At 35.2% G+C, this 26819-nt stretch overlaps 3 protein-coding genes across 5 annotated transcripts; all 3 read left to right on the top strand.

The window, feature by feature from the left end:
• Window positions 1-5950: 5950 nt before the first annotated feature.
• On the top strand, window positions 5951-8834 carry LOC109072345 (chromobox protein homolog 3-like). 2 transcript variants are annotated; one of them, XM_042746054.1, is made up of 6 exons: window positions 5960-6172; window positions 6657-6684; window positions 6771-6910; window positions 7019-7187; window positions 7278-7372; window positions 8013-8834. In XM_042746054.1, the coding sequence occupies exons 2-6, from the start codon at window positions 6679-6681 to the stop codon at window positions 8137-8139; spliced, it is 537 nt and encodes a 178-aa protein (XP_042601988.1). In that variant the 5' UTR covers window positions 5960-6172; window positions 6657-6678; the 3' UTR covers window positions 8140-8834. The 2 variants fall into 2 exon arrangements, with proteins under 2 accessions (XP_018979501.1, XP_042601988.1); XM_019123956.2 differs by lacking the exon at window positions 6657-6684 and having other exon boundaries at window positions 5951-6172.
• Window positions 8835-14412: 5578 nt separating this feature from the next.
• LOC109096576 (sorting nexin-10A-like) lies at window positions 14413-19173 on the top strand. Of its 2 annotated transcripts, none has more exons than XM_042745570.1 (7): window positions 14413-14651; window positions 15820-15859; window positions 16636-16722; window positions 16881-16981; window positions 17152-17250; window positions 17912-18124; window positions 18409-19173. In XM_042745570.1, exons 2-7 carry the CDS (start codon window positions 15833-15835, stop codon window positions 18563-18565), a joined length of 684 nt encoding a protein of 227 aa, XP_042601504.1. In that variant the 5' UTR covers window positions 14413-14651; window positions 15820-15832; the 3' UTR covers window positions 18566-19173. The 2 variants fall into 2 exon arrangements, with proteins under 2 accessions (XP_042601504.1, XP_042601505.1); XM_042745571.1 differs by lacking the exon at window positions 14413-14651 and adding an exon at window positions 14731-14921.
• LOC122140734 (sorting nexin-10A-like) lies at window positions 19068-21224 on the top strand. Its single transcript, XM_042745508.1, has 4 exons — window positions 19068-19083; window positions 19719-19770; window positions 20434-20646; window positions 20927-21224. The coding sequence occupies exons 1-4, from the start codon at window positions 19068-19070 to the stop codon at window positions 21078-21080; spliced, it is 435 nt and encodes a 144-aa protein (XP_042601442.1). The 3' UTR covers window positions 21081-21224.
• Window positions 21225-26819: the final 5595 nt, after the last annotated feature.

Raw genomic sequence — 26819 nt, 5'->3', positions numbered from 1 at the left:
CATGCGTGTTTGTGTTGACATACAAATATTTCTATGTTTTCTGAAAGGTGAGTTTTTATGCTTGAGATAAGATATTATGGGGCATTTCTGGCTCTTCTTTGTTCCTAAAAGCCATTCGTAACTCAAGTGGAGGCAGAAAGACTGTAATAAATAGTATACTTGGAGCATGGGAGAAGCCTTGTTTATTTGCAGGAGAGAAAGTACTGAAAACACTGGACGTTGTGTATAGTAAGAGTGTGTATAAAGAGTATTTCTAAAGAGCACATTTGAAAATTAAAATTCATTTTGCTTTTTTTTTTAAACTGTTAATTTAAATGGCAAGTTACTAAGTAAAGATTTTTTTGCATATGGTCACTGGAGGAACATGTTAAAAAGTGTGATCACTATTTCTTGCCAGAATGAGCTTAAAAGGCCTTCTGGCATTTTCTCACTCTCATTTTGGTCCTAATTTTTTTTTTGGGGGGGGGGGGGAAACGAAAGAAAATATTTAGAAAAATGTCCATATGCTGAAAATCAATGGGGACCAGTGTTGTTCGTTGTTGTCTTTTGCAGACAAGGTTTGGAACGACATGAGGGTGAGTAAAATTTTTGGGTAAACTATCCCTCTAATATAAGGATCCCCACAGACATTGTTTTTTTTTTGTTTTTTTTTTACAGACATTAGAATCAAACAAAGCTTTGCGTTACCTTCATAACCGTGTGTACGTTTTCCACACCATTGAGAAATAAAATGATTTATAATATGATTTTGCATCTATGACAAACAGTGATCACTCAGTTTAAACTTTTCCTGTACATTTATATTACTGTCACTTACATTTGCATTTTACATTTATGCACTTGCTTAACAAGAACAATTATAATGCATTCTGGTAGCTTTTTATAAAGGGGTTACGAGTTTGGATTGCAGATTTGTTTTCAGTTTGGTTTTCCTTTGGGTTGTTTGCAAACAAATTAAATATACCTTTAGAAGTGATCATCTTTGAAGTGAAGTCACAGTAAAGACAACAAATAAAGTGGAAGTAATTAAATGAAAATATGGAATTGGTGAGTTTTGTTCTACCTCACTGCACAGTTATGCGATTTGAAAAAGGCAAATACTGCATTGGTTTAATGACAAATTATTTAGTGAATTCGTGTGTATAGTAAAACAGGGCCCAAACAAATTAACCTCTCAGATGAACCTGTTTATTTCTATTATTGGCAGAGCAGTTTGATTTGTGTTTCTGAGTAGGAGCTGCTTGTCTTTTTTTTTCTTTTTTCTTTTTTCAGTTTTTCTATTATGTGTGTTTTTGAGCAATTATTTGTATGTGTGTGTTGTAAGGGTTTGGAATACATTTTAAACAGGGATGTTCGAAATCTGTCTCTTTTATATCTTTTAAATGAATAAAGGAGGACAAAGTAATTGTTGAGTTTTTAATGGATTATTTTTGTTTTATGGTTCCCATTTTACAGAACATGGTTTTAGAAACACATACAGTGCTATGCTGAACTTGACAAAACCTTAAAGCAAACATCTAATCTACAGGAAAAAATAATTGTAACCATAAAAATCCTTGCTGCATCATGCATTTGTTTTGAGTTAATGTTTTGTAAAAATTTGAATTCCAGAATGAAAATCTAATTTAAACCTGGAAATAATTGTATTTATTTTTTTTAACTCTGAAACAAATATCATTATCATTTTACATGACAAACATTTTTAGTCACTGATCTTTTTTGAAAATTTGTCTCATACTAATGAGCCACTCTGTGCAAAAAAAAAAAAAAAAAACCTTTACAGATTTTGTGGGATTCATACAGTGCCCTCCACTAATATTGGCACCCTTGGTAAATATGAGCAAAGGCAGCTGTAAAAGTAAAAAAAAAAATTCCTTGAAAAAAACAATTGCATTGATCTTTCATTCAAAAAATTCACAAAATTCTAACCTATCATTGAAGCAAAACAATTACAAAAGTGGGGAGAAAATCTCATGATGAAATAATTGTTCTTCTACATTGCATGTACATCCCCTAGAAATTATTTTGAGTAAAATATCTCTGAAGTATGTTACCATTGATATTTACATGTTTTAGCACACCAGGGTGACTAGGAGCATTCCTGTTCCTGTTCTACAGGATTATAAATATGAGGAACACAAAGGCCAAATACCCTTAATCATCCATCACAAGGAGTAAAACCAAAGAATATAGTTCTGATTGTTGAGCTTCACAAAATAGAAAGTGACTGTAAGGAAAGAGCTAAAGCATTGAAAACCCCAATTTCCACCATCAGGGCAATAATTAAGAGGTTCCAATCAACTAAATGTACAAATCTGCCTGGAAGAGGATGTGTGTCTATATCATCATAATGCATGGTGAGGAGGAGAGTTTGAGTGGCCAAAGACTCTCCAAGGATCACAACTAGAGAATTGCAGCGATTAGTTGAGTCTTGGGGTCAGAAAGCCTTTAAAAAAAATTAAATAAAAATATCAAACAGCCCCTACATCACCACATATTGTTCGGGAGGGTTTCAAGAAAAATTCTCCTTGCTCATCCAAAAACAAACTTCAGCATATTCTGTTGTCAGACATGACTGGAACTTCAAATGGCATTGGCTTCTATGGTCAGATGAAACTAAAAAAAAAGAGCTTTTTGGCAGCAAACGCACCAGATGGGTTTAGTACAAACAGGGATAAAAAGTACCCCATGTCCAGGGTTAAATATACTGCGGGATTTTTAATGTTGTGGACCTTTTTTTCTGGAGTGGTTTTTGGAAGTATTGTTCAAATACATGGCATCTTGGATTCTATCAAAAGATAAAAAATCGAAACCTGATGGACTAAAAGATAAAAAATTTAAACCTGACTGGTTGGATCCTCCATCAGGACAATAATCCAAAACAAACATCAAAATCAACACAAAAATGGGTCACTGAGCACAAAATGAAGCTTCAGCCATGGCCGTCCCAGTCCTCTGACCTGAACCCTATAGAAAATGAGTGTGGTGAACTGAAGAGGAGAAGCACCAAAATGGAGCTGTGAATCTGAAGGATCTGGAGAGAAGAAATGGTCTCTGATCTCTTATCATGTGTTCTCCAAACTCTTCAGGCATTATGGGAGAAAACTCAGAGCTGTTATCTTGGGAAAAGGACGTTGCAATCATTGGGGGCCAATAATTGTTGCCAACATAAAGTAGAGACAGCATTTATTTCACAGTGAGATTTCCCCCCAATTTCAGTTGTTTTACTTCAATGATATGTAAGATTTTTGTGAATTTTTTGAATGAAAGATCAAAAGGATAAACAATGCAGATTTATTTTCACAGCCGCCTTTGCTCATATTTACCAAGGGTGCCAATATGGGCAATATATTTCCCATATTTTCCAGTGAAATGTAACAAACGGACAAAATACAGAACGTATATGGAGAGGTCATTACATGAAGTTGTGCAGCTGATCAATAGCTAAATATATCATGTGAACTAATACCAGACAACCTCCATACTTCTGCTATATTCTATGTCAGCCTTTGACATTTGTAGCGGCCAAAGATCTTTGATGGATTCTCCCTACAGTGGCTGTGAATTTTTATGTCTTTAAGAAGATTCATGATGCTAACTTAGATCAATCAGAAATAGCTGATGAGTATATAAACAATTAATGGAATTTTATTCTTCAACATTTAGAGAGATGTCTTCATGGGACACATATCAGGATTAAAGATTAAAAATGATTGAAACATTTATTTAAAATTGATTTAAAAAAAAAATAGAAAATGATTATATATAAAATACAGTGCGATCAGTTTGGACATAGCACAGTGCTCATTCAATAAATGCACAGCTAAACAGGTGAGTTTTGAATCTGGATTTAAATGTGGCTAATGTTTTAGCACATCTGGTCTCTGGAAGCTGGTTCCAGCTGCGGGCGGCATAATAACAAGCAGACTCCCCTTGTTTTGTGTGAACCCTTGGTATTTCTAACTGACTCGATCCTAATGATCTGAGTGGTCTGTTAGGTTTGTATTCAGTGAGCATATCTGCAATGTATCAGAATCAGAATTAGCTTTATTCGCCAGGTGTGCGCAAACACACAAGGAATTTGTTGTGTTTTTTTAAAGGTGCTCCTGGTACATACATACATACATACATACATACACATCTGACATGAGAAATTTTTTTTTAACAAGACTTAGCAATAAATAGTGTGAAAGAATCTGGAACAGTATATTGATTTATGTACAGATTTGTGCATTTTTACTCTATATAGAACTATAAATAACAGAGATATGCATATGTATTTACATAAAACTTGAGAAGGCAATAATTAAAGATGTAGAATGATTTACGGAAATTAATTACAGAACACAGAATTACAGAACACAGGTAATGATGTTAGCTGTTTAAGCTGGAGATGGCATGGGGGGAAAACAGTTTTTATGTCTAGATGTTCTAGTGCACAGAGATCTGTAGTGTCTGCCTGAGGGGAGAAGTGCAAACAGGTTGTGTCCGGGGTGAGAGGGGTCTTTGATGATGTTACCTGCCCGTTTCTTCACTCTGGAGTTGTACAAGTCCTGAAGACTGGGCAGGTGCACACAAAGGATCCTTTCTGTGGTCCTAACATTCCGTTGCAGTCTTCTTAAATCTGATTTGCTGGCTGACCCAAACCAGACAGTTGTAGAAGAGCACAGAACAGACTCAATAATAGCTGAGTAAAACTGTGTCAAAACAATCACACCAAGATTCTTGACTTGATTTTTAGTTGTTTGACCCCTAGAGTCAAGGTATGCATTCACCTTGAAAACGTCATCTTTGTTTCCAAATGCAATAACTTCAGTTTTTTCTTTGTTTAACTGAAGAAAGTTCTGGCACATCCAACTGTTAATTTCATCAGTGCATTGGCAGAGGGAGTCAATAGGGCTGTAGTCATTTGGCAATAAGGCTTGGTAAATCGGCAATTTGGTTCTTTCTCATTATTTGACTTCGTGGGAGCATATACAGGCTGAACAAGAGCGGTGCAAGAATTGAGCCTTATGGGACTCCACATGTCATGGAGGTCCACTTAAACTTATGCTCTCCTATACTCACATAATAAAGCATGAAGGCTGTTTTTATAGATGCTATAGTGAATTTCAAGTTTCGTCTTCCACCACATCCGCTCAGCTTTTCTGCATTGTCTTTTCTTACTCTGTACTGCTGTTGATTTTCTCCGCGGTGATTTTTTTCTGCCAGTCTTCTTACTGATTTTTACAGGAGCAATATCATGAATAACATACTTAACTTTTGAGTTAGATGAATCAAGGAGAAGATCAACAGAGTCTGCAGAAATGCTTGGTGTTAAAGATATAGCCTTCATAAATAGCACATAGTGTTCTCATTAATGCATCGCTTTCTGACAGAGACAGATCTAGATTCAGCGGTAGCAGAGATCAATATATCAAAGATCAGACAGTGCTACATCCTTAATTACAATGGATGAAATGTTTAGAGCCCTACTGATGATTAAATCTAGACTGTGTCCACGATTGTGTGTGGGTTCATGCACATGCTGAATCAGGTCAAAAGTGTTTAAAACTGCATTATTGATTTCTGCATTATCTATGTGAATATAAAAGGGGTCCTACTATGCTCTTTTACAAAGTCTTGATTTTGTTTTGGGGGTATACTAGAACAGGTTCTCAGATTTTGCATCAGCCGGAGAGCTCTGGCCCACAGGCTTTGGTGGTTGTGGGGCCCACTGTTTTTTATTTGATATCTGGGGTATCAACTAAAATATCACTACTGCTCTGCCGTTTTCAAGTTTTGGATGCAGAACGTGGCTAGAACAGATTTAGACTATTGCCTATTTTTAATCCGCTTACTTTGTAGACCCTAAAATAGATATCAAATGATATTATTGAATAATGTTATTTTGCATGACCTGAGGAGGATCGCGGTTGCTCCGCCCTATGAAAACGTCGTTGGACACACGTGACCGCTCATAGGCGTGGCTTTACGTCCTCGCGTTAGATTCAGGCTGGCGTTCGTCGAGCTTCAGTCGGCTTCTGTTTCATTGATTTATAGTGTACGAAGAGAGTAAAAGTTTTAAAAGTTTGTGTCCCGGTAAAGTGCGACATAATTTCGCTGCAGCTGTTTGCAGGTCGGCAAGTGTGGAGCTTTGAAATTCACATTTTAGTCCTTTTCCTTTGTGAGGGTGAGTTTTCGCGCGCAGGCACGCGCTACAGCAGCGTCCATTGTAGTTTGCTGTTAAGAATGCTGTAACCTCAATTACTGCAATACGTATTTTACTTTAATCTATTTATTATTGTTTCAGTTTACATAGATGTAGTGTGCATGAATGTACGGTGCTGTATAACAACATTGTTTTTGTTTGGTGTGTGTGCGCGCATTTTCCAGCTAAGTTAGCTAGTAGGCTAACTCCTGCTGTTTAAACCAGCGCGTGTTATCGTGAAAACCACGCGAACAACGATTTCATAAAATAGTCAGACCTTAATCCGGAGCGTAAGGTTTTACAAAAATATTAAAAAGCAGTGATCTCAAAAAACACCATGAACTGTGTTTGGGCCTCTGGCCTGTTCGTGCATGCGTAGTTAGCTCGTTAACATACTAGCACACACAAAAGGTAGCACAAAACGAAGTCGTAAATATGGCAACTTTTTTTTCTCTTTCAAATGAAGTTTTTTTTTTTCGAAAGGGAACATGTCTGTAAGTCGTATTTAAGTTTTCAATGACTGAAATTTAAATCGCTAGACCGGTTTCTGGGTTATCATTATTTTTTTTGTACATTTTAGGTCGACATGGGTAAGAAGCAGGCAGGCAAATCAAAGAAGGACGTTCAGGAGGTGGAGGAGTTTGTGGTGGAGAAGGTGATTGACCAGCGATTGGTCAATGGGAAAGTTGAGTTTTTCCTCAAGTGGAAAGGCTTCTCAGAGTGAGTACTTTTTGATTTCTTTCAAGTATACTGAACTGCTTGTTTGGGATTTACATAATTTTGATTCACGCAATGAGAGAGTAACAAGAGAACCTTAATCTTCTTCAGTGCTGACAATACTTGGGAGCCCGAAGAGAATTTGGACTGCCCTGAACTCATTTCTGCATTCCTGGAGTCTCAGAAAGGAGTTGTGGAGAAACCAGAAGCCGAAAAAAGAAAATCCTCCACTGATGAACCAGAAACCGATGAGAGCAAGGCAAAGAGAAAGAAGGAAATGGTAAAGTTTTGTTTGGTTATCAGTTTCAGGGATTTGATTTTAACATTGATTAATGGTAAAACTGACTCAAAAATAAAATTGTCGCTCCAGTCTGACAAGCCGAGAGGGTTTGCAAGAAACCTTGAGCCAGAGAGGATCATTGGGGCAACTGATAGCAGTGGAGAGCTCATGTTCCTCATGAAGTGGTAAGAAACTCATTTAGTTTTCTCATGTAGTATACAGCCCTAGTGGAAAAATGACATTTCCTCACCCTCATGTTGTTCCTAACCGGTGTTGTTTCTGAGGAGCACAAAATATAATTTTGTGATAATGTTTCAGTTGTTTTTGTCCAGATAATTCAAGTTTGTGTGGTCCGAAACTACAATGGATCACAATGATTTTAGTTGTATGGACAGAAATAAAACCTTTTTTGAAAATATTATTGTGTTCTCTGGAATAAAGTCAGGAAGTTTTGATACAACATGAGTAAATGATCCCTGAAAATTGATAGTCCACTCAAATGGCGTTGTCGTTTACTCACCTTTGTCATTCCAAACCTGTATGACTTTCTTCTGTGGAAGTATTATGAATGCTAAAATATTTTAAGAATGTTAAAAACAGCTTCATTTCCCTTTGACTTTCCATTGTATGGACAAAATTATACAATGGAAGTCAATTAGAATGGAAAACCCATGAAAGACCTGTAGGGGGCAGCATGTCTACATACAAAGCCTTTTTGATTCAAAGACACAAGATAATGGCTTGTCAAGGCTGCACTTCCTGCACTAATTGTCATGTTACAGAGTCTGTATTATCTGTAACCAGATATATGTTTTGTGTTCACAGGAAGGACTCTGATGAGGCGGACCTGGTACCTGCAAAAGAGGCCAACACCCGTTGCCCACAGATAGTCATTGCCTTTTACGAGGAAAGACTAACTTGGCATTCCTGTCCTGAGGATGAGCAGCAATAGCACCATGTCTCGCTGAATTGTGCTTTATTGTCATCTACCTGTACAGTGTTAGCGGAAGTGTTCATAGCCTGTCGGTGGAGGATTTCTCCTTTTTTTTTTTTTTTTTTTTTTTTTTAATATGTATTGAGGTTTTGCTGGAAGCTATATGCATGACTGTAGTGAACCAATGAAAGTATGTACAAATGAGGTGAGTGTGTTTTTAAAAGTTACTATGTAGGGCAGTGGTCTCCAACCCTGCTCCTGGAGAGCTACCGTCCTACAGATTTCAGCTCCAATCCCAGTCAAACACACCTGAACCCGTGAATCAAGGTGTTTAGGGCTATTTGATAATTACAGACAGGTGTGTTGGAGCAGGTTTGGTACTGAAGTCTGCAGAACAGTAGCTCTCCAGGAGCAGGGTTGGAGATCCCTGATGTAGGGTGCTTTAACTATTCATTTGAACTAGGTGTCACAGCAGTGCTGTTCATTAATGCACTGGCTTGTGTTTTTCTTTCACTCTTGTCATTCAGAGAGATCCAAAACTTGCATTCTGTTCATGGTCATAGTTTCTTCTGGTGGATTATGCTGTCGTTACCGTAGTTGTTTTTTTCCTTTATTTCTTATTGTTTACCTGAATATTGGAATCGTCTATGTAAATGTCTGTGTAAATATTTCTTATTTTTTAGTTCAATAAAGGTTTATATGCCTGCTTTTAATCTGCTTGCATGTTTCTGAAATATCCAAAGCCAAAGTTTTGTCTGAGGTTTATGGCTAAGAAATCATTACTGTCTGCCTCAAAACATGGTTATTTGAGTGCTTTCAAACTGTTTTTGTTGGCATGCAATGGGCTTTCATATTTGTTATGTACTATATACAGCCATTACCACAAAACATATTTGCCCTCTTCTGTTATTTTAACCTTGTCATGGTTTCACACCACCTTAAAACTACAAAATGAAAGTGCCACATTTCTCTTCTGCATGTTCTGTAGGTCAAACCTGTTTTACAGTAATAGTAGTACATTTTAACTGAAGCTAATTACCAACTGCTGATTAAAAATGAGGAAGTGTGTGTTTTCCCATAGTTATTTCACAGTGCATTTGCTTCAACTCTGGCTTCTTTTGTGGGCAGTGTCTCACCTGCATTGCCTGTTTGCCGTCTTTATAGGAATGAGTAGACTTGCAGAAAGAGTTCACTTTAGTGTGCACTGTAATGTGAAAGTTTGTATCAGTGTATCACCTTCAAAAGAACGGTGGGTTACCTTTTTATAATAAGTGCCTTACTCCTTTTACCATCTACAGTCATTTGAGAATGTAGGAAGTAGATAAGAATAGCCCACATTTTGTAATCAGTGACAAATCACTTTTAAGTGTTTAATTGCACAATTTAGTTGAGTAAAAAAAAATTCCAGAGCCAGAATCCTTAATTTTTAGCTTGTTTTTAGGTGTGACTTTCAGAGGTTTCTCTTTTAATATTTCTGTGTCAGTCACAAAACTCAGAAATTGTGTCCCAGACTTTAGCTGGAAACAGATATATATTGTGCATATCTAAAATGCACCCAGACACAGTAAAAATAATGTCATTACGTTTCCTTACCTCTCTGCTGCCTCCACCATCATCAGGGTTAGAGTTCATGTTCTGTACACCTTATCAGACACGGGATGCAGGTGGTTCTATTTGTAAAATGCTTTAGATTGCGTCTCAGAGGATTTAATAACAGTTGCACATCATGGAAATCCCCCTAAAAATCCTCTCAGTGTGTGATCTGGGTTGTGATAGTCATTAAAGTGTGGGGAAAAAACAGTTATACACCATCTGACTCTTATTCAGTGACAATATCTCGAAACAAACAAGAGAAAGCAAAAGAGCTATTTGACTTCTATAACCGCATTTTCAGATCATGACCACAGAAAACATATTTATTACCATTTGCTTGGCTGGTTGCAGGTCTCATGACAAAGATTAGCAGCAAAGTGATGGACTTTGAGTTCTAAGGCTTCTTCCTCTCAAGAACCTGTTTTTGTAAAGTCATCCTGAAATAAGCAGGTCAGATATTGAACTGAAAACTCTTTACAGTGATGATAAAAAATAAATAACTGCACTGGCACTTGCTGATGTATGTGTATTTGTACTAACTACTTAAAGGGTAATATATAACAGACAGTGTTGGGGTAATGCATTACAAGTAACGCGAGTTACGTAATCAGATTACTTTTTTCAAGTAACTAGTAAAGTAACGCATTACTTTTTAATTTACAAGAAAATATTTGAGTTTCTTTTTTATGGATGTGATGTATTTTAAGTTGTTTTTTAATTGTGTTACCTGGACAAGCCTCCTGTTCCCATATTGGGAGAAATCGGAAGTATGGAGGCGTTGTGTGCGCTGTGTGAACATGATGTTACTGTAGTTCTAGACTAAATGTGAATGTGCATTAATTCATCCCACTCACAAAAAAAAACAAAACAGATTTAGTATTCATCAAAATTAATCAAAACAGTGAAATGCAAACTCAGAATATGACGCAAACCTGCAATAACTAAATATATTAAATAACACAAATGTATCTATTCCCATTCCCAGTCTTTGCTGCTGACCTTTAATGATCCAGTTCAACCATACTAATAATCAAAAATGACTTTAGATAAACTAACAATTGTGCTTCATTGTTTTTTTTTTATTGCTGAAGAGTGTTGAACCTTCTTCTCCTGTGTTCTACTGTACAGACGTGAATTTACTTTTCCTTCAGCCTGAGGTTTATTCATTACACTTTTTGGTGTGAAAGGGCTTTTACATTTGCTATAAATAGAACTTCTTATATTAAAAACAATCAAGCCCTGCTCATATTTAAAAAGTAACGTGAAAGAAACGCAAAAGTAATGTAACACATTACTTTCCATAAAAAGTAACTAAGTAACGTATTTAGTTACTTTTTTAGGGAGTAACGCAATATTGTAAGGCATTACTTTTAAAAGTAACTTTCCCCAACACTGATAACAGACAGTACTTAGTGTCTCATATGCTCTGTGTAACAAGGGTACAATCTAATCTGTACATATTGTAGTTACAAGTACTGATTTCTGAATTAGGAAATCAAGTTGCGGTAGAGGTAACATGGTGGACTGTATTATGACACAGGGTATGTATTGATAGGTAAAAGTCCAGCTTCCCACACTACTGGAGCTTTGAGTAAAATATCAACATAAAAGAATTTGATCAGGTATATTTTTGGAGATCTGTTCAATCAATCAACAATCATCAAGCTATTGTTAACACCCCTGCAGAGTCAAAACGGCTTCCTTAATAAAATATTACCATGGGGAAACTGGTAATAAATGATTTTGGAAGGGGAAATGTCAAAAGCAATACTCAATACTCAAGTTACACAACTTGTGTATGTAAAATTTTGACTCGTGCATACTCCACCCAATGGGGATACCCATGCATCCCTTTCTATATCAGTATATATAAGTCAGAAAACAGTGTGGTGTAAACAGGGTCTGCTGAATGAATGTTGTGTATGTTTGTGTCAGACACACCATATGCAAGTTAGCTGTTTCTCATTTAGCAGTGGATTTCACTGAGAGGGTAAGAAAATACATCAATTGCAAAATTAAAGAAACTGATCAGAATCAAAATGCCTAATAGAAACAACTTAATAGATGTGCAAGTTTCATCTGTTTTAAATCTCTGATACAGCCGCCTACATCAGTAAATGTGCTATTGGTTAGAATAAATTTAATGTTAACCATCACACAATGTATGGATTTTAATTATAAAAGATTTGATTATCCTTATTTATCCTTAAAAGCAATTTTTATAGCAGTTGTACATTTTAGTGAATGTCATAGGTATCAATTGCACACGGAAAATATATGTGCAATTACGAAACAAATACACAATAGTAAATACCAAAACTATATGTGTAAAAATATTTTAATGGTTAATTTTCTTGTTAACACTGTATATGAAGATTTTAATTTGTATTTGTTGTGTTTGGAGAATGATTTAGCAAAATAGCATAAGTTCTGCTTATTTCTGAACACTTCCAAGAACTTTTATTTGTGGGAAAGTTTATCTAAAGTGTGTTTAAAATGCATCACTGATACCAGCTGAAAATATTGGGTCTTGTGGCAACATGTCCTCTCCACAGCTGTCATGTGCCACAGACCACAAGTTGTGGTAATTGTCAGTTTGACTTGCTATACGGAAATTTTTGAATTTTTTAAAAAAGAAACTGAAACAATAGAAAGAGACATACTTATTTCTACTTACAATATTTTTTTACTGGCTATTTTTGATTGTATGTCAGCTGTTTAATTATAATACATACATAGACCTACATACATATACACTGCCGTTCAAAAGTTTTGGGATCAGTAAGATTTAAAAAAAATTATGAACTCTCTTGTGCTCATCAAGGCTGTATTTATTTGATCAAAAATACAGAAAAAAATTTAATATTGTGAACTGGTTTTCTGTTTTAATATACTTTAAAAATATCAGTTGTGCTGCTTCATGTTTTTTTTTTTGGAAACTGATACTTTTTTTCTGGATTGTTTTATGAATAAAAAGTTAAAAGAACAGTATTTATTTAAAATTAAAATCTTTTCTTTCTAGTCTAGGCATTTTTATCCATTTAACACATCCTTGCTGAATAAAATTCATTACTTTCAAAAAAAGAAAGAAAAACATTTACTGACTCCAAACTTTTGAACAGTAGTGTATATTGTAACACAAGATTTTGAATAAATGCTATTTTTTATTATTATTTTATATTCATAAAAGAATCATGAAAAAAGTATCACAGGTTCCAAAAAAAATAAATAAATAAAATAAAAAGTCACGAAGCAGCACAACATTTTTAACATTGATTAAAAATTAACATATTATGATTTCTGAAGGATCACGTGACACTGAAGACTGGAGAAATAATGCTGGAAATTCAGCTTTGCATCACAGGAATAAATTATATTTCAAAGTATATTAAAATAGAAACTGTTATTTTAAATTTCAATAATATTTTACAAAATAATTTTTTTTAATATATATATAACTGTATTTTTGATCAAATAAATACGGCCTGATCCCAAACTTTTGAATGGTAAAATATATATATATATATATATATATATATATATATATATATATATATATATATATATATATATAAAGCACTGTCAAACGTTTTAATCGCGATTAATCGCATCCCAAAATAAAAGTTTTTGTTTATATAATATATGTGTGTGTGTACAGGTGTATATGTATTATGTATATATAAATACATACACATGTATATATTTAAGAAAAAAATGTTTATATATGAATAAATATATATATATATATTAAATATATTTATATATAATAGAAATTATATAACATATATACATGTAAATACATGTAAATAAATATATACTGTATGTGTGTATTTATATATACATAATAAATCATCACAGTGCATATATATATATATATATCTATATATATATATATATATATATATATATATATATATATATATATATATATATATATAATTACATAAACAAAAACCTTTATTTTGGATGCGATTAATCGTTTGACAGCACTAATATATATGTATAATTCTATTATGAGTAATGCTTTAAATTTGTTGTGGATTTACTGGCAGGTCCCATTTAGTTTGCATCGCCCCATCCTTCCATAACAGGCTCTTTACAAGTCCTGCATTACACTGTCACAGGTTAACAAAATGAATACCTGTTAGGTCAGACTGAAATGCTTGGAGACACTGGTAAAAATAAACTAAAGCCACTTGCCTTTAATGCTGTGATTCCTCAGAAGGATATGGCCAAGGGGACAGGAAGCTTTTTGTTTATATGGTCATATGGTTAAATCATAACCATTATGATTTTTGAATTACCCATTTTTGTAGCTAAGTTTCAGTAATAGGTTCTGCGTGTATTAGCAAGGAAGCTTATTACTGTGAATATTACAGCTGTTTATATAGTTCATTTATTTAAAGAAAACAAAGAAAAAACCCTGTTTTAACAAATGCTTCCCTGTTTCCTTGAATTTTTTTGAACTCTGAAACAACAGCTATAGACTATTTATAAAGAAGGTCTCTAAATATCACGCCTCAGTCAAGCCCAAAGGTTTAGGAGGAAGGAGTCACAGAGAGTGGTTTCTATCTGACTATTAGTAGGCTAACAGAAAAAAAAAAATAGCCTACATTTCTTCTTTAAAAATCCCAAATCTATACCAACGTACATATTGTTTATTATTATGTAGGCTTGTAGTAGATTGTTATCATTTTAACATTTTATTTGCTGTAATGATAACGCGCATGCTGATATTATGCATGACAAGCAACAAATAACCTGAGAAGTGCTGGAACGCAGTTTTTCAGTGTTGAGAGCGGCGCATGCGCACGTCAAATTCTGCGAGTCAGAAAAACTTTCATTTACCACACGCGAACTTGTCTGCCGCTTTTAATCACATCAGTTCCACGAGCACCTGGACCACGGCGGCAGAAATACGCGACACGACAGAAAAGGTGAGAACAAAAATTGACGTAGCATATCAGAAATATATATAATGCGAGAAGATATATAAACATATGTAGGCTACTCAACAAAACAGTAGGCTACTAAACAGCAGAGTGAGGAAACTTTTGTGTCAGCTGCCGTTCGTTTGAGTGAAAACTGTTCCTCATACATTTTTAATACTATTGTTTGAACTTTTAGCCGGTCATTGTACGTTTTCAGCTTTGGTTACAACTTATAGCCTTCAATTTAACCTTCTGGTAAAGTGTGCTATTTTAGAGGTATGTATTAAAACACACGTGTCAAATGAATGAATTTTAGTGTTCATGTTCAGGGCAAAAAAAAAAAAGTGTATCATATGATTGACTTACATTCAAAAATAGAAAGAAACAAAAGAGCTGTTTAGAATGTTTAGATGAAAAAAACTAAAACAAAAAAACAGGTCACAGTAGCCCTGATCTTGTAAGTTCAGGGTATCTTTTTCTCTGCTGGCCAATTAGTCTGGGATTCCCAGTCAACTAAGTAATTAAGTTATCATCAAAGTGAATTAGTTCGAGTATGAATGAAAGTCACTGATGGCATATATGTTTGGACTAATGCTGATGGGATTTTCATTTCTGGATTCAGGAAAAAGGGAAATGGATCTGCTTTATGGTCCCATTAGAAATGATTCTCTCTTACTTAGCATGTCATTGCAAAGCATACACAGGAAAACAAAGCCTGATTTCATTGAAGGAGCCAAAATGAATATCTGGGTTTGCTGTAGCATAAAATTGATTTATTGTTTTAATGTCTGTTATTACACATTCATCACTGCAACTTGCTTCCCTTTTCAATAGTTATGAAAAGTCATCATTGCTTTGTAACTACTTATAAAGTAAAGTGTTTGGTGGCAGATTGATCAAAATGATGTTCATCATTGTCTTGAGATCTGTAATAACAGTCTGCACTGCCGTTTTTAGACCATTTTCTGTAGTCTTAGTGCAATAGTTCTGAAAAAATCCAACATCGTACAAAAATGATTGGTCAGTTGTTATTTTTCATTACTAATGTAAATTACTTCTAGCCTATTTTTTTCCCTTTTAAAATACATTGATCTTGACATGAAATAGGCATATGCTGGTCTGAAAATAAAAAGCAAACAAACAAACTGACAATGAGACTTTCTTTTTTTTCCAGTCAAGTCTCTGAAATGGAAAACACAAACCTTGCGAAGAAGGTCAGTGTCTTGTTCTTTCCACCTTTTCACATTTTTTTATCTGTTCATCTATAGTTTTGCTTTGTGTGACTCAGCAGTCCTGATTTATATAGTAAACTGATTTTTCAGATGAAACCTTGATTCTGTGGGCAAACAGTAAAAAGCTTTTTTAGATCAACTGGTTGCCGGTAGAGAGAAAATTAAAGCATCATGGGTGGAAACAAGTTTTTAATTACACTTTGTAACTGATCTGTGGTTGCATCATGTCTTTTGCCTGGAATTTTTAAAGAGGAAACTAGTAGCATAATTCCACCAGTGACCATTGATGTCGTTTCTGGTTCATTTGTTTCTCAAATCTCTTTTCACAGCCATGCAATACTATAAAGACTGGCTCGCATTAAAATGACTTCTATTTTGTGATATTTTTATTCAGAAATAATTAAGATGACCTTTCTCAGATTAGGTGCAACTTAAATGGCTTGTATATGTTAGCTATTTTTAGGGAAGTGCTTTGTTTGACCTCAAATGGGTTTGTTGGCTGTGATGCAACAAAGTGTGTTAATTTGAGAAATTCCAACTGTACATTACAAATTAGTGCCTTCAAAACTCCAGTAAGCATGAAATATGGGTGAAAGGTCAGAATCTGAATCAAACTGGTCTTAAAAAGTGGTAAAACTTTAACTCATAATGAGAAAAAGTACAAGCACGCTTTCTGCTGAGTTACTTCCTTGTTCAATTTGAAAAACACCACTGCTCATACTTTTAATTTTTACACTTACTTTTTCCTCTAACTGCAGGAGTTTGTAAGTGTATGGGTACGAGATCCTCAGGTACACAAGGAGGATTTCTGGCACGCGTACATCACCTATGAGATCTGTCTTCATGTGAGTGTAGTACCTAAATGTTTGCCTTGCACTTACTACTGTGGAATGTTGCTGTTCAGACTTTATATTCTGATGGCTTTCTGCCTATATAATTTTTTTTCAGCATCACATGTTAACCAATGAGAGCATTAAGTTCACTGCATTTTCCTTGATTATAGACAAATAGTATGTGTTTCCGGAAGAAGACCTCTTGTGTGAGGAGGAGGTATAGTGAGTTTGTTTGGCTGCGTCAAAAACTACAGAACAATGCTTTGCTTATGTAAGTACATTTCAGGATATCACACTCTGGGCAGTATTTTATTTTCATTTACTGTAAAAAAGAAAAATTGCATACTAATATTAAGAGTTTTTATTTCAAGTACCTGCTTGTAAAAACTTGATTGTTCTTGGTAGGATTGTAATTTCTCCCTTTCTTTGCTATTTCTGTAGAGAGTTACCTAAACTTCCCCCCGGGAATCCTTTCTTCAATCTCAGTAATGATTTTCAGATCACTCAACGGATGCAGGGGCTGCAACAGTTTCTTGAGGCGTGAGTTTCTTCAGTCACTCTGTCATCATTCAACTTAAAAAATTCAGACATTTGCCTCTAGTTTCACAGTCAAGGCTTAAGCCTATTCCCAGACAAAAATGCATGTCTGAGCTGTTTCGATAAGTCAGTGCCATTGTTTTGTCTCAAGATGTACACCAGCAATGTGTTTTTTTCTAAGGCATGTTTATAAAAGCTACTTAAATGTACTAATTGAACCTTGATGTCCTATATTGGTACCATTCATACTGATCTCAGATTGGGATGAAGAAAATGCAGTATTTTTGCCATCTAGTGGCCGCTGGGATGAAAATTTACTTTAGATGGTATTTTTTTTTTTTACTCTAACCAAAAGCATTTATTTGATTATATATTTTCATTATATTTAATGTAATAGAAAACATAGACATTAAAATATAAATGTATGTATTTGACACAGTATTAAAATTGCCCAAGATGGTTTAAATATTATAAACAGTGTTTGTTACAGAAATAGAGATATATTATTAATTAGAAGAACATTTTCAAAAAGTATTTTTTTATGACTGGCATAATTTTATAGAATATAGCATAATAATTTAAATGGATTCTTTAAATAGCCTCATCACCAGTTTCTAAAAATGATTACACTCCATGTTTTTTAATTAAATGTTTGTGTTTATAGCGTTCTACAGACACCATTATTGCTGTCAGACAGTCACCTGCACCTGTTTCTTGCAGTCACAGCAGCCATCGCAAAAATAGATGCGTGTTCACAGGGACAGACGCATTACACGGTTGCGCAGGCAATACAGCGATGTGTCGGGTATACCCGTTTCCCTGTGGAGGATGAGCATCAAGAAGACAGCAAAACATGCTGTGACTCAGACTGTGAAAGGTGTGTGCCTCTGTCTCGCTATATAATAAACTTTCCCAGTGTTATTTAGATTATGTAAATTGCTTAAACGAGATGGATTTGGCATGTTAAATGCTTTATGCATCTATATAATCATGCCATAGTAAAATGTTATAGCTGTATATATACATAAATGTTGAGAAGAATAGCCATTTTTGTCGTTCAGGAATAAAAGGGGCATTGTTGTAAGTTCAAATAATGTACAAAACAGTACATTTAAAATTGCAATATGAATATTTGTATGGTATTTATTTCTTTTTTTGCAGTACAAGATCCTCTGGCTTTGGCGGCAATAGTCTAGGACGTGCCACACCTGTTGAAGAAGACTCTTCCTATAATGAAAGCTTTTCCCATGAATTTCAAGTCACAACCCCTGAGGCAGAACTCTGTAGCATCCTGTCTTCATCTCCTAGCAACCAGTAACGTGCACTCTCTTATATGAACTCAAGAGATGTATACATACACATCCACGCATACTCTGTTAAAGAGATTTGCTGCCCAGTTGCTGCTTCGAACCTCCAGAGTTATATTTGGATGGATATTGAAACAAAAAAAGGTCTTGGTTATTGTTTTATTACAATACATGTTGTGTTGTTGTCCATGATTTTGATGTTTTTTTTTTTTAAATAGAGAGATCTTAATTTAATTTCTGTGGTTATCATATTAAATAATCCTCCTTTACTAAAGGGCTGACCTGGAAAGAAAAAAAAGCTAGTCAATTACAGTGTGAATTATAAGACTGAGTGCTTTTCTTGATCCTGCCATTCAGGGCACACTGGGTTTAATGTGTGCCTGAAAAAAAGCTTTTTAAAATGCTTCATCTGTACTGACGTGCTTTTGTTTAACAGATATTTTTAAAAGTAACCTGACAGTTAATTACTTTAAATGTTTCTTAAAAATTCTTATCATATTAACATTACTAAAAATGAGTTTTGAGGACTGTAAATTTGTGAGGATGTTTTTTTAAGTACAATTTTATTGAGATTTGGTGTATATTTAGCGTGAAATTAATAAAAAAAAACTTTTTTAAATCTGAGTTGTGAATAGAATTTGCTGTTGAAATTTAAATGATACAGATAGTTCTGTTGCCTAAAAGATGCTAATGTATTATCTTATATAAAACCTAAACGCTAAATAAATTTGCAAACTAGAGAAAAGAGAATAGTTTCTACTCATGGAAGCCACTGAAGTGATATCCAATGCATTCTATTTGCTAGAGCAACCATATACCAATACATTGATCATTTTAGGTTAAAATAATTAGTATATGAGGGGAAAAAAATAAGAAGGTTATTGGTGCATACGAGAAAGATGGATTTAACCATGTTCACATTTCCTCTTGCATGGACCACTTGTTTGAAAGATTCAGAGTAGATGTTGCTCGCTGGTCATGCTAAATGGTTGTCTTTTTTTCCTCTCTCTTTTCACTTTCTCCACTCACACGGCAACCATTTTTCAGTATCTAATTGTAGTTTAAGAGAGAGATTAAGTTCTCAATAAATGAGGGATGAAGTTTTTGACAGAAATGTTTGGTTGAAACCGCTGGTCTGATTCGGGGTTTGTTCGATCTGCGTAGGTGTAGATTCATCAGAACGGGATGCAGGGGCTGCCAAACAATTTCTTGAGGCGTGAGTTTCTTCAGTCACTCTGTCATCATTCAACTTAAAAAATTCAGACATTTGCCTCTAGTTTCACAGTCAAGGCTTAAGCCTATTCCCAGACAAAAATGCATGTCTGAGCTGTTTTCGATAAGTCAGTGCCATTGTTTTGTCTCAAGATGTACACCAGCAATGTTTTTTTTCTAAGGCATGTTTATAAAAGCTACTTAATGTACTAATTGAACCTTGATGTCCTATATTGGTACCATTCATACTGATCTCAGATTGGGATGAAGAAAATGGCAGTATTTTTGCCATCTAGTGGCCGCTGGGATGAAAAGTTACTTTAGATGGTTATTTTTTTTTTTAACTCTAACCAAAAGCATTTATTTGATTATATATTTCATTATATTTAATGTAATAGAAAACATAGACATTAAAATATAAATGTATGTATTTTTGACACAGTATTAAAATTGCCCAAGATGGTTTAAATATTATAACAGTGTTTGTTACAGAAATAGAGATATATTATTAATTAGAAGAACATTTTCAAAAAGTATTTTTTTATGACTGGCATAATTTTAATAGAATATAGCATAATAATTTAAATGGATTCTTTAAATAGCCTCATCACCAGTTTCTAAAAATGATTACACTCCATGTTTTTTAATTAAATGTTTGTGTTTATAGCGTTCTACAGACACCATTATTGCTGTCAGACAGTCACCTGCACCTGTTCTTGCAGTCACAGCTGAGCATCGCAAAAATAGATGCGTGTTCACAGGGACAGACGCATTACACGGTTGCGCAGGCAATACAGCGATGTGTCGGGTATACCCGTTTCCCTGTGGAGGAAGAGCATCAAGAAGACAGCAAAACATGCTGTGACTCAGACTGTGAAAGGTGTGTGCCTCTGTCTCGCTATATAATAAACTTTCCCAGTGTTATTTAGATTATGTAAATTGCTTAAACGAGATGGATTTGGCATGTTAAATGCTTTATGCATCTATAATCATGCCATAGTAAAATGTTATAGCTGTATATATACATAAATGTTGAGAAGAATAGCCATTTTTGTCATTCAGGAATAAAAGGGGCATTGTTGTAAGTTCAAATAATGTACAAACAGTACATTTAAAATTGCAATATGAATATTTGTATGGTATTTATTTCTTTTTTGCAGTACAAGATCCTCTGGCTTGGGCAATAGTCTAGGACGTGCCACACCTGTTGAAGAAGACTCTTCCTATAATGAAAGCTTTTCCCATGAATTTCAAGTCACAACCCCTGAGGCAGAACTCTGTAGCATCCTGTCTTCATCTCCTAGCAACCAGTAACGTTGCACTCTCTTATATGAACTCAAGAGATGTATACATACACATCCACGCATACTCTGTTAAAGAGATTTGCTGCCCAGTTGCTGCTTCGAACCTCCAGAGTTATATTTGGATGGATATTGAAACAAAAAAAAGGTCTTGGTTATTGTTTATTACAATACATGTTGTGTTGTTGTCCATGATTTTGATGTTTTTTTTTTTTAAATAGAGAGGATCTTAATTTAATTTTCTGTGGTTATCATATTAAATAATCCTCCTTTACTAAAGGGCTGACCTGGAAAGAAAAAAAAGCTAGTCAATTACAGTGTGTGACTTATAAGACTGAGTGCTTTTCTTGATCCTGCCATTCAGGGCAACAACTGGGTTTAATGTGTGCCTGAAAAAAAGCTTTTTAAAATGCTTCATCTGTACTGACGTGCTTTTGTTTAACAGATATTTTTAAAAGTAACCTGACAGTTAATTACTTTAAATGTTTCTTAAAAATTCTTATCATATTAACATTACTAAAAATGAGTTTTGAGGACTGTAAATTTGTGAGGATGTTTTTTTAAGTACAATTTTATTGAGATTTGGTGTATATTTAGCGTGAAATTAATAAAAAAAACTTTTTTAAATCTGAGTTGTGAATAGAATTTGCTGTTGAAATTTAAATGATACAGATAGTTCTGTTGCCTAAAGATGATAATGTATTATCTTAATAAAAACCTAAACGCTAAATAAATTTGCAACTAGAGAAAGAGAATAGTTTCTACTCATGGAAGCCACTGAAGTGATATCCAATGCATTCTATTTGCTAGAGCAACCATATACCAATACATTGATCATTTTAGGTTAAAATAATTAGTATATGAGGGGAAAAAAATAAGAAGGTTATTGGTGCATACGAGAAAGATGGATTTAACCATGTTCACATTTCCTCTTGCATGGACCACTTGTTTGAAAGATTCAGAGTAGATGTTGCTCGCTGGTCATGCTAAATGGTTGTCTTTTTTCCTCTCTCTTTCACTCTCCACTCACAACGCAACATTTTTCAGTATCTAATTGTAGTTTAAGAGAGAGATTAAGTTCTCAATAAATGAGGGATGAAGTTTTTGACAGAAATGTTTGGTTGAAACCGGCTGGTCTGATTCGGGGTTTGTTCGATCTGCGTAGGTGTAGATTCATCAGCGTCTAGCAGCAGCCGATAAACACTTTCAGTATTGTCATCCAGATCACCAGACTCACAAAACATCACCAATCTCTGCCACTGCCAATCACCGTCACTGTGGTACCAACTAAACCCACATCCCATTATGTTTATATATATATATACGATATATATATATATATATATATATATATATATATATATATATATATATATATATATATATATAATTAAACACTAAATTTAAAACAGAATATTATATTTTACATTTACTATGAAGTTTTAATTATATTTTAATATAAAAATTTTACTCATTTATTTGTGTTAGTTAATGATTGCATAATAGATAGATATATTGAATTGACTTATGAACACACACACACACACAAACATATAAATAATAAATTTACAATCATAAATCAATGCAAAAATCAAGCATTTGTTAAATGTTTCAATTACTCATAACGACACCTAATTATCACTCTCATCTCCCAGTTCATCCTAACAACAATGACATGAATGCATATAATGTATCCAGAAAGAATCTGAGCACCAAATAAGTCCTTAGGGGCATGATGGGGGACAAAACTTGTCGCATGAGGAAATAAAACAAAAAGCCACCTCTACCTTCAAGTCATGGGTCACTAATCAGAAGCACTTAGGCAGAGCAGGGGTTGCTGTGGTGATAGTGGGGTTGGGTGAGGGGAGAGAGGGTCATTTATCACTGGCTGTTTCATAGTGAGGCTGAGCGGAAAAGACAGCACAGACTCTGCAGACAAACGACCATCAATAAAGAGAATTAATCAGCACTGATTACCTGACTCCCCACAGCCAATAATGGAGGCTTGGAGAAACAAAGAGAGAGGGAGAGGAAAGACGAAATATGGCTGGTAGGAAAGACCGAGCCAGATCAGAAGAGCAAAAATGGGTTACAATAGAGTTCAGAGGATCCTTTCACTCTGAATGGACTTGCTCGTCATTTTTCGCTTTGTTTTTCTGTTATTATATTAAATAAACCACTAAAATGAGTGCCATGTCCCAGAGGCCAATAGCAGAGTCTTGTATTACCACTGAACGGCTGTCATTGCCTTGCGGTCTGTCAATACAGTGATCAGAACTCAGCAAGGGCTGATGGATTAAACTGCTGAACAAATTGGATTCTTCTTGCTGTGCAACGCCAGCTAATCGTTCCCCACACACAGCAATAAAACGCACTTCCAGCACGGTCACACGCTCATATTCTCTATTCAGCTCACCATTCACTGCCACATCTGATTCTGATATCTGAGATGACAAGCATTGGCCATTTATACTGGCTGTCTAGTAAGCTAACCATCAAGTAAAACAGAGACTGTGATAAATCAGCCACTTCTGCCCTTTTATACCCAATATCAGAAACATGAGGCCTATTGGCCAGATAAAGCATTCAGTTTATAAGGACGGTTCATTTGTTTCAAATGCGAAGACTTTCATTTGTTTAAGGCTGGCGGTGTTTTGAAATAGATTTATTCTGGAGTTCTGAATTATGTTTGTTATGATCTGCATCTTATATTTTAAGGTTACATCAAAACATGACCCCACTGTGATTACCCTTACTTGTCATGTTCATCATTTTCTTTGAAATAGCATGTGGCAGTCACTCCATTGCTGCAAACCTCCCATGAAGACTTCCCTGGTGCTCATTGGTTAAACTGCCATAACCGGTCTAAATGAACTCTCTTTAATGGACCCTGATGGGTGAACTTAATCCAAACCCAGTTGCTACTGATCAACTGGGGAGAAGGAACAGATGGATTACTTTGTGTGTGTGTGCATGTGTGTTATATTGTGCAGTAATTGCTATGTTTCTCTGGTTTATTGGCTCTTAACCTTGGGCTGACAGCTACTGAGCAGGTGGGGTTTCTGTTGCTATGACAACGGCTCTGCATTCAGGAGTGTGCTGGCATGTAGGATATACCCCACTGCAGCTTGGCCAAAATCACCCATAAAATAAAAAGGCAAAGAAATCTAGAGTGAGTGAGAAATCGAACGCTTTACTTTTAAGGATTTAGTGGTTGTTTTAGAGGGCTGGTTTTAATGGGTTGGCCTCCTTCCCCAGGGCCCAATGTGTGTAGACTATACCAGTGTTTCCCAACCTTTTTAGTCCTATCACTACAGCTCAGGTAATGTGGTTATTTAATTTCAGCTGATATTATATTATACATGTCATTTAGCATTATCATTCAACGAATCATACATTTGTAGCATAATATTGATTTCCACAAAATCATTTTTTTAAAGCAAAAATCAAGATTGTAAGAACTACACGCAATTTCTTTATATAGATGTGGATTTAATCGTTGTGAATTTAATAAGAGTAATATAATTAATATAAGCAATATCTTTTTTGTTCCATTTAATTTTGTTAATAGACATTCATAAGAGAGGTTAAACTTAAACTCATATATTATGAAAAGGCATAGAAATATGACAAAATTAATGGATTGCTTGCTAAAGGGATGGATATGATGAGGTTATTATGGTGGTAATTGTTGAAAAAGAGGAAGTATTATGATTATTATTTTTTTATAGAAGCTTTTATTTTTTTTTCTGTTAAAATTGTTTTTAATTGAGCTGTTGTTTTTTTAATTGAAATTTTTTTAATATAACTATAATTTTCAAACTACAATTATATACTTTTATGCTTTAATGTTTTTAAATGTACCCTATTCCCTTTCATTCACACTGTAAGTGTAAAAAATTTAAACAAAAATGTAATTTTCTGGCAACCAGCACTGTGCTGTCGACTGATCTTATAACTTGTTTTGAATCTAGAATATTCCTTTATTAATCTGGCACCACTGGAAACCCAGCATGCTTTGCAGCTGTGGTCAAATCACACTGAATTTGATATGATTCCTCGCTATAGGACTGTAAAATGTTTCAAACAGGTTTAGGGAGTATTTGTAAATGATTAGGTTTACATTTCACTGTAATATTGCAAGTTGCATATGCAATATTACATGTTGCATAGGCAATATTAGTATGCAATATTATAGCATGTAGTATTAGATACTTACAGTAGATTAAGAATAATTAACATGTTTTTAAACACTTCAGGTTGGGAACTCATTGGTTGTCTTTCATCACAGGCCCCAGGACAGTGTTTCTGGTTTCCCCCTGATGATGGCACTGGCTTACTTTTGTTTACTTTTACTTTTTCTTTGCATAAAAATACTGATGAGCATTATCTTTAAGTGCAACTCAGACTCAACGCTCATTAAAGAGGTTATAGATTCTATTACAGCTTCTCTTTGCCATGAGCAATCCCTCACACCGCATAACACAGTACCCAATAAATACAAGTATATTTACAGCAGCTTTTATTGTGACAAACATTATTCTCATGGTTAGTTAATGATGTAACAAAGTGACTTGTAGTGGCTGTTAGTCATGCACAGAAACATTAATAAAAGTGTGCATGATGCAGCTGCAAGGCAGCAGAATGTAATCTTATTTCCTATTTGATAATGAAAGAGGGAATGAGCGAGAGAGGGATACAGACAAAGGAAGAGCAAATGTGCGTAACCAACTGAGTGACTAATGGGGGATAGAGGCCGAGGGACGCAGAGAGGAAAGGCGAGGGAGACCATCTGTTCTTCTCTCTCCTTGTTCTACCCCCTCTGCTTTCTAATAACTATCTCGCTTCACTTCAGATTCATGATGGGATATGCACACACATAAACATGATGCAGAACAGCCAGTCCAATTAGACTACATTAAAAGAGATTTCGTGATTTCGCTAAATAGACCTAAGTTTACATCAAGCTAAATGACGTTTCATCTAAGTGATTGACAGACTTGGCAAGTGCAGGAAAATGAGACGTTCATCTGTTTGGGGTCTGGAGGGAATGCAACAGATGGGCCTTGATGGCAGGCATCAATCAGAGAGATAGCTACCAACAAGAAGAGAAGAGAAGGGGCGGGGAGAAGAGAGAGCGAGAGAGGAAGGGAGAAGAGAAGAGGGGGGAGTGTGGGAAGAGGGGGGTTTCCGGTCTTTCCCCCCCTTGGTGGAAGCGGTTTGAGAAGAGAAGGGAAGGGGGGCGGAGAAGAGAAGGAGGAAGAGGAGAAGAGAAGAGAAGAGAAGAGAAGAGAAGAGAATTAAAATGGAAGGGACTGACGATCGATTACTGAATAGCCGAAATTGATACTGCCTCTCACAGACCTTATTAAATTCTCCAATTAGTGTGAAGACATAAATAACTGCCTCCAATTTCAGTGTGTCACTCAAGGGCAGGATCCAGCTCCAGGGAAACAAAACAATTTAAATTACGTTCCTCTCGCTTTGTGTCCGGCCTCTCTTTTAATGCCGTAATTACGCTACCATTCTTTCGCTCGCCCTCGCGACGATACATCACCTCAGCTGCGTCCCCGATGATAAACGCCCTTCTCAAGAGAAACGGAGCTAAAAAACAGCCCCTGTCCACTTTCCTTTTTTTTTCGCAGGGGCCCTCTCTCTCTTCTTCACCGTGACAGTATTTCACCGCGAGCTGCTGAGCCCCCACATCTATAATTCACGCGTCCCTCGACTCGGTTGCTGTCGGTAAAAATAG

The sequence above is a fragment of the Cyprinus carpio genome, chromosome B19, assembly GCF_018340385.1.
Source record: "Cyprinus carpio isolate SPL01 chromosome B19, ASM1834038v1, whole genome shotgun sequence".
NCBI lineage: Eukaryota > Metazoa > Chordata > Actinopteri > Cypriniformes > Cyprinidae > Cyprinus > Cyprinus carpio.
This window is presented reverse-complemented; position numbering and strand designations above follow the sequence as displayed.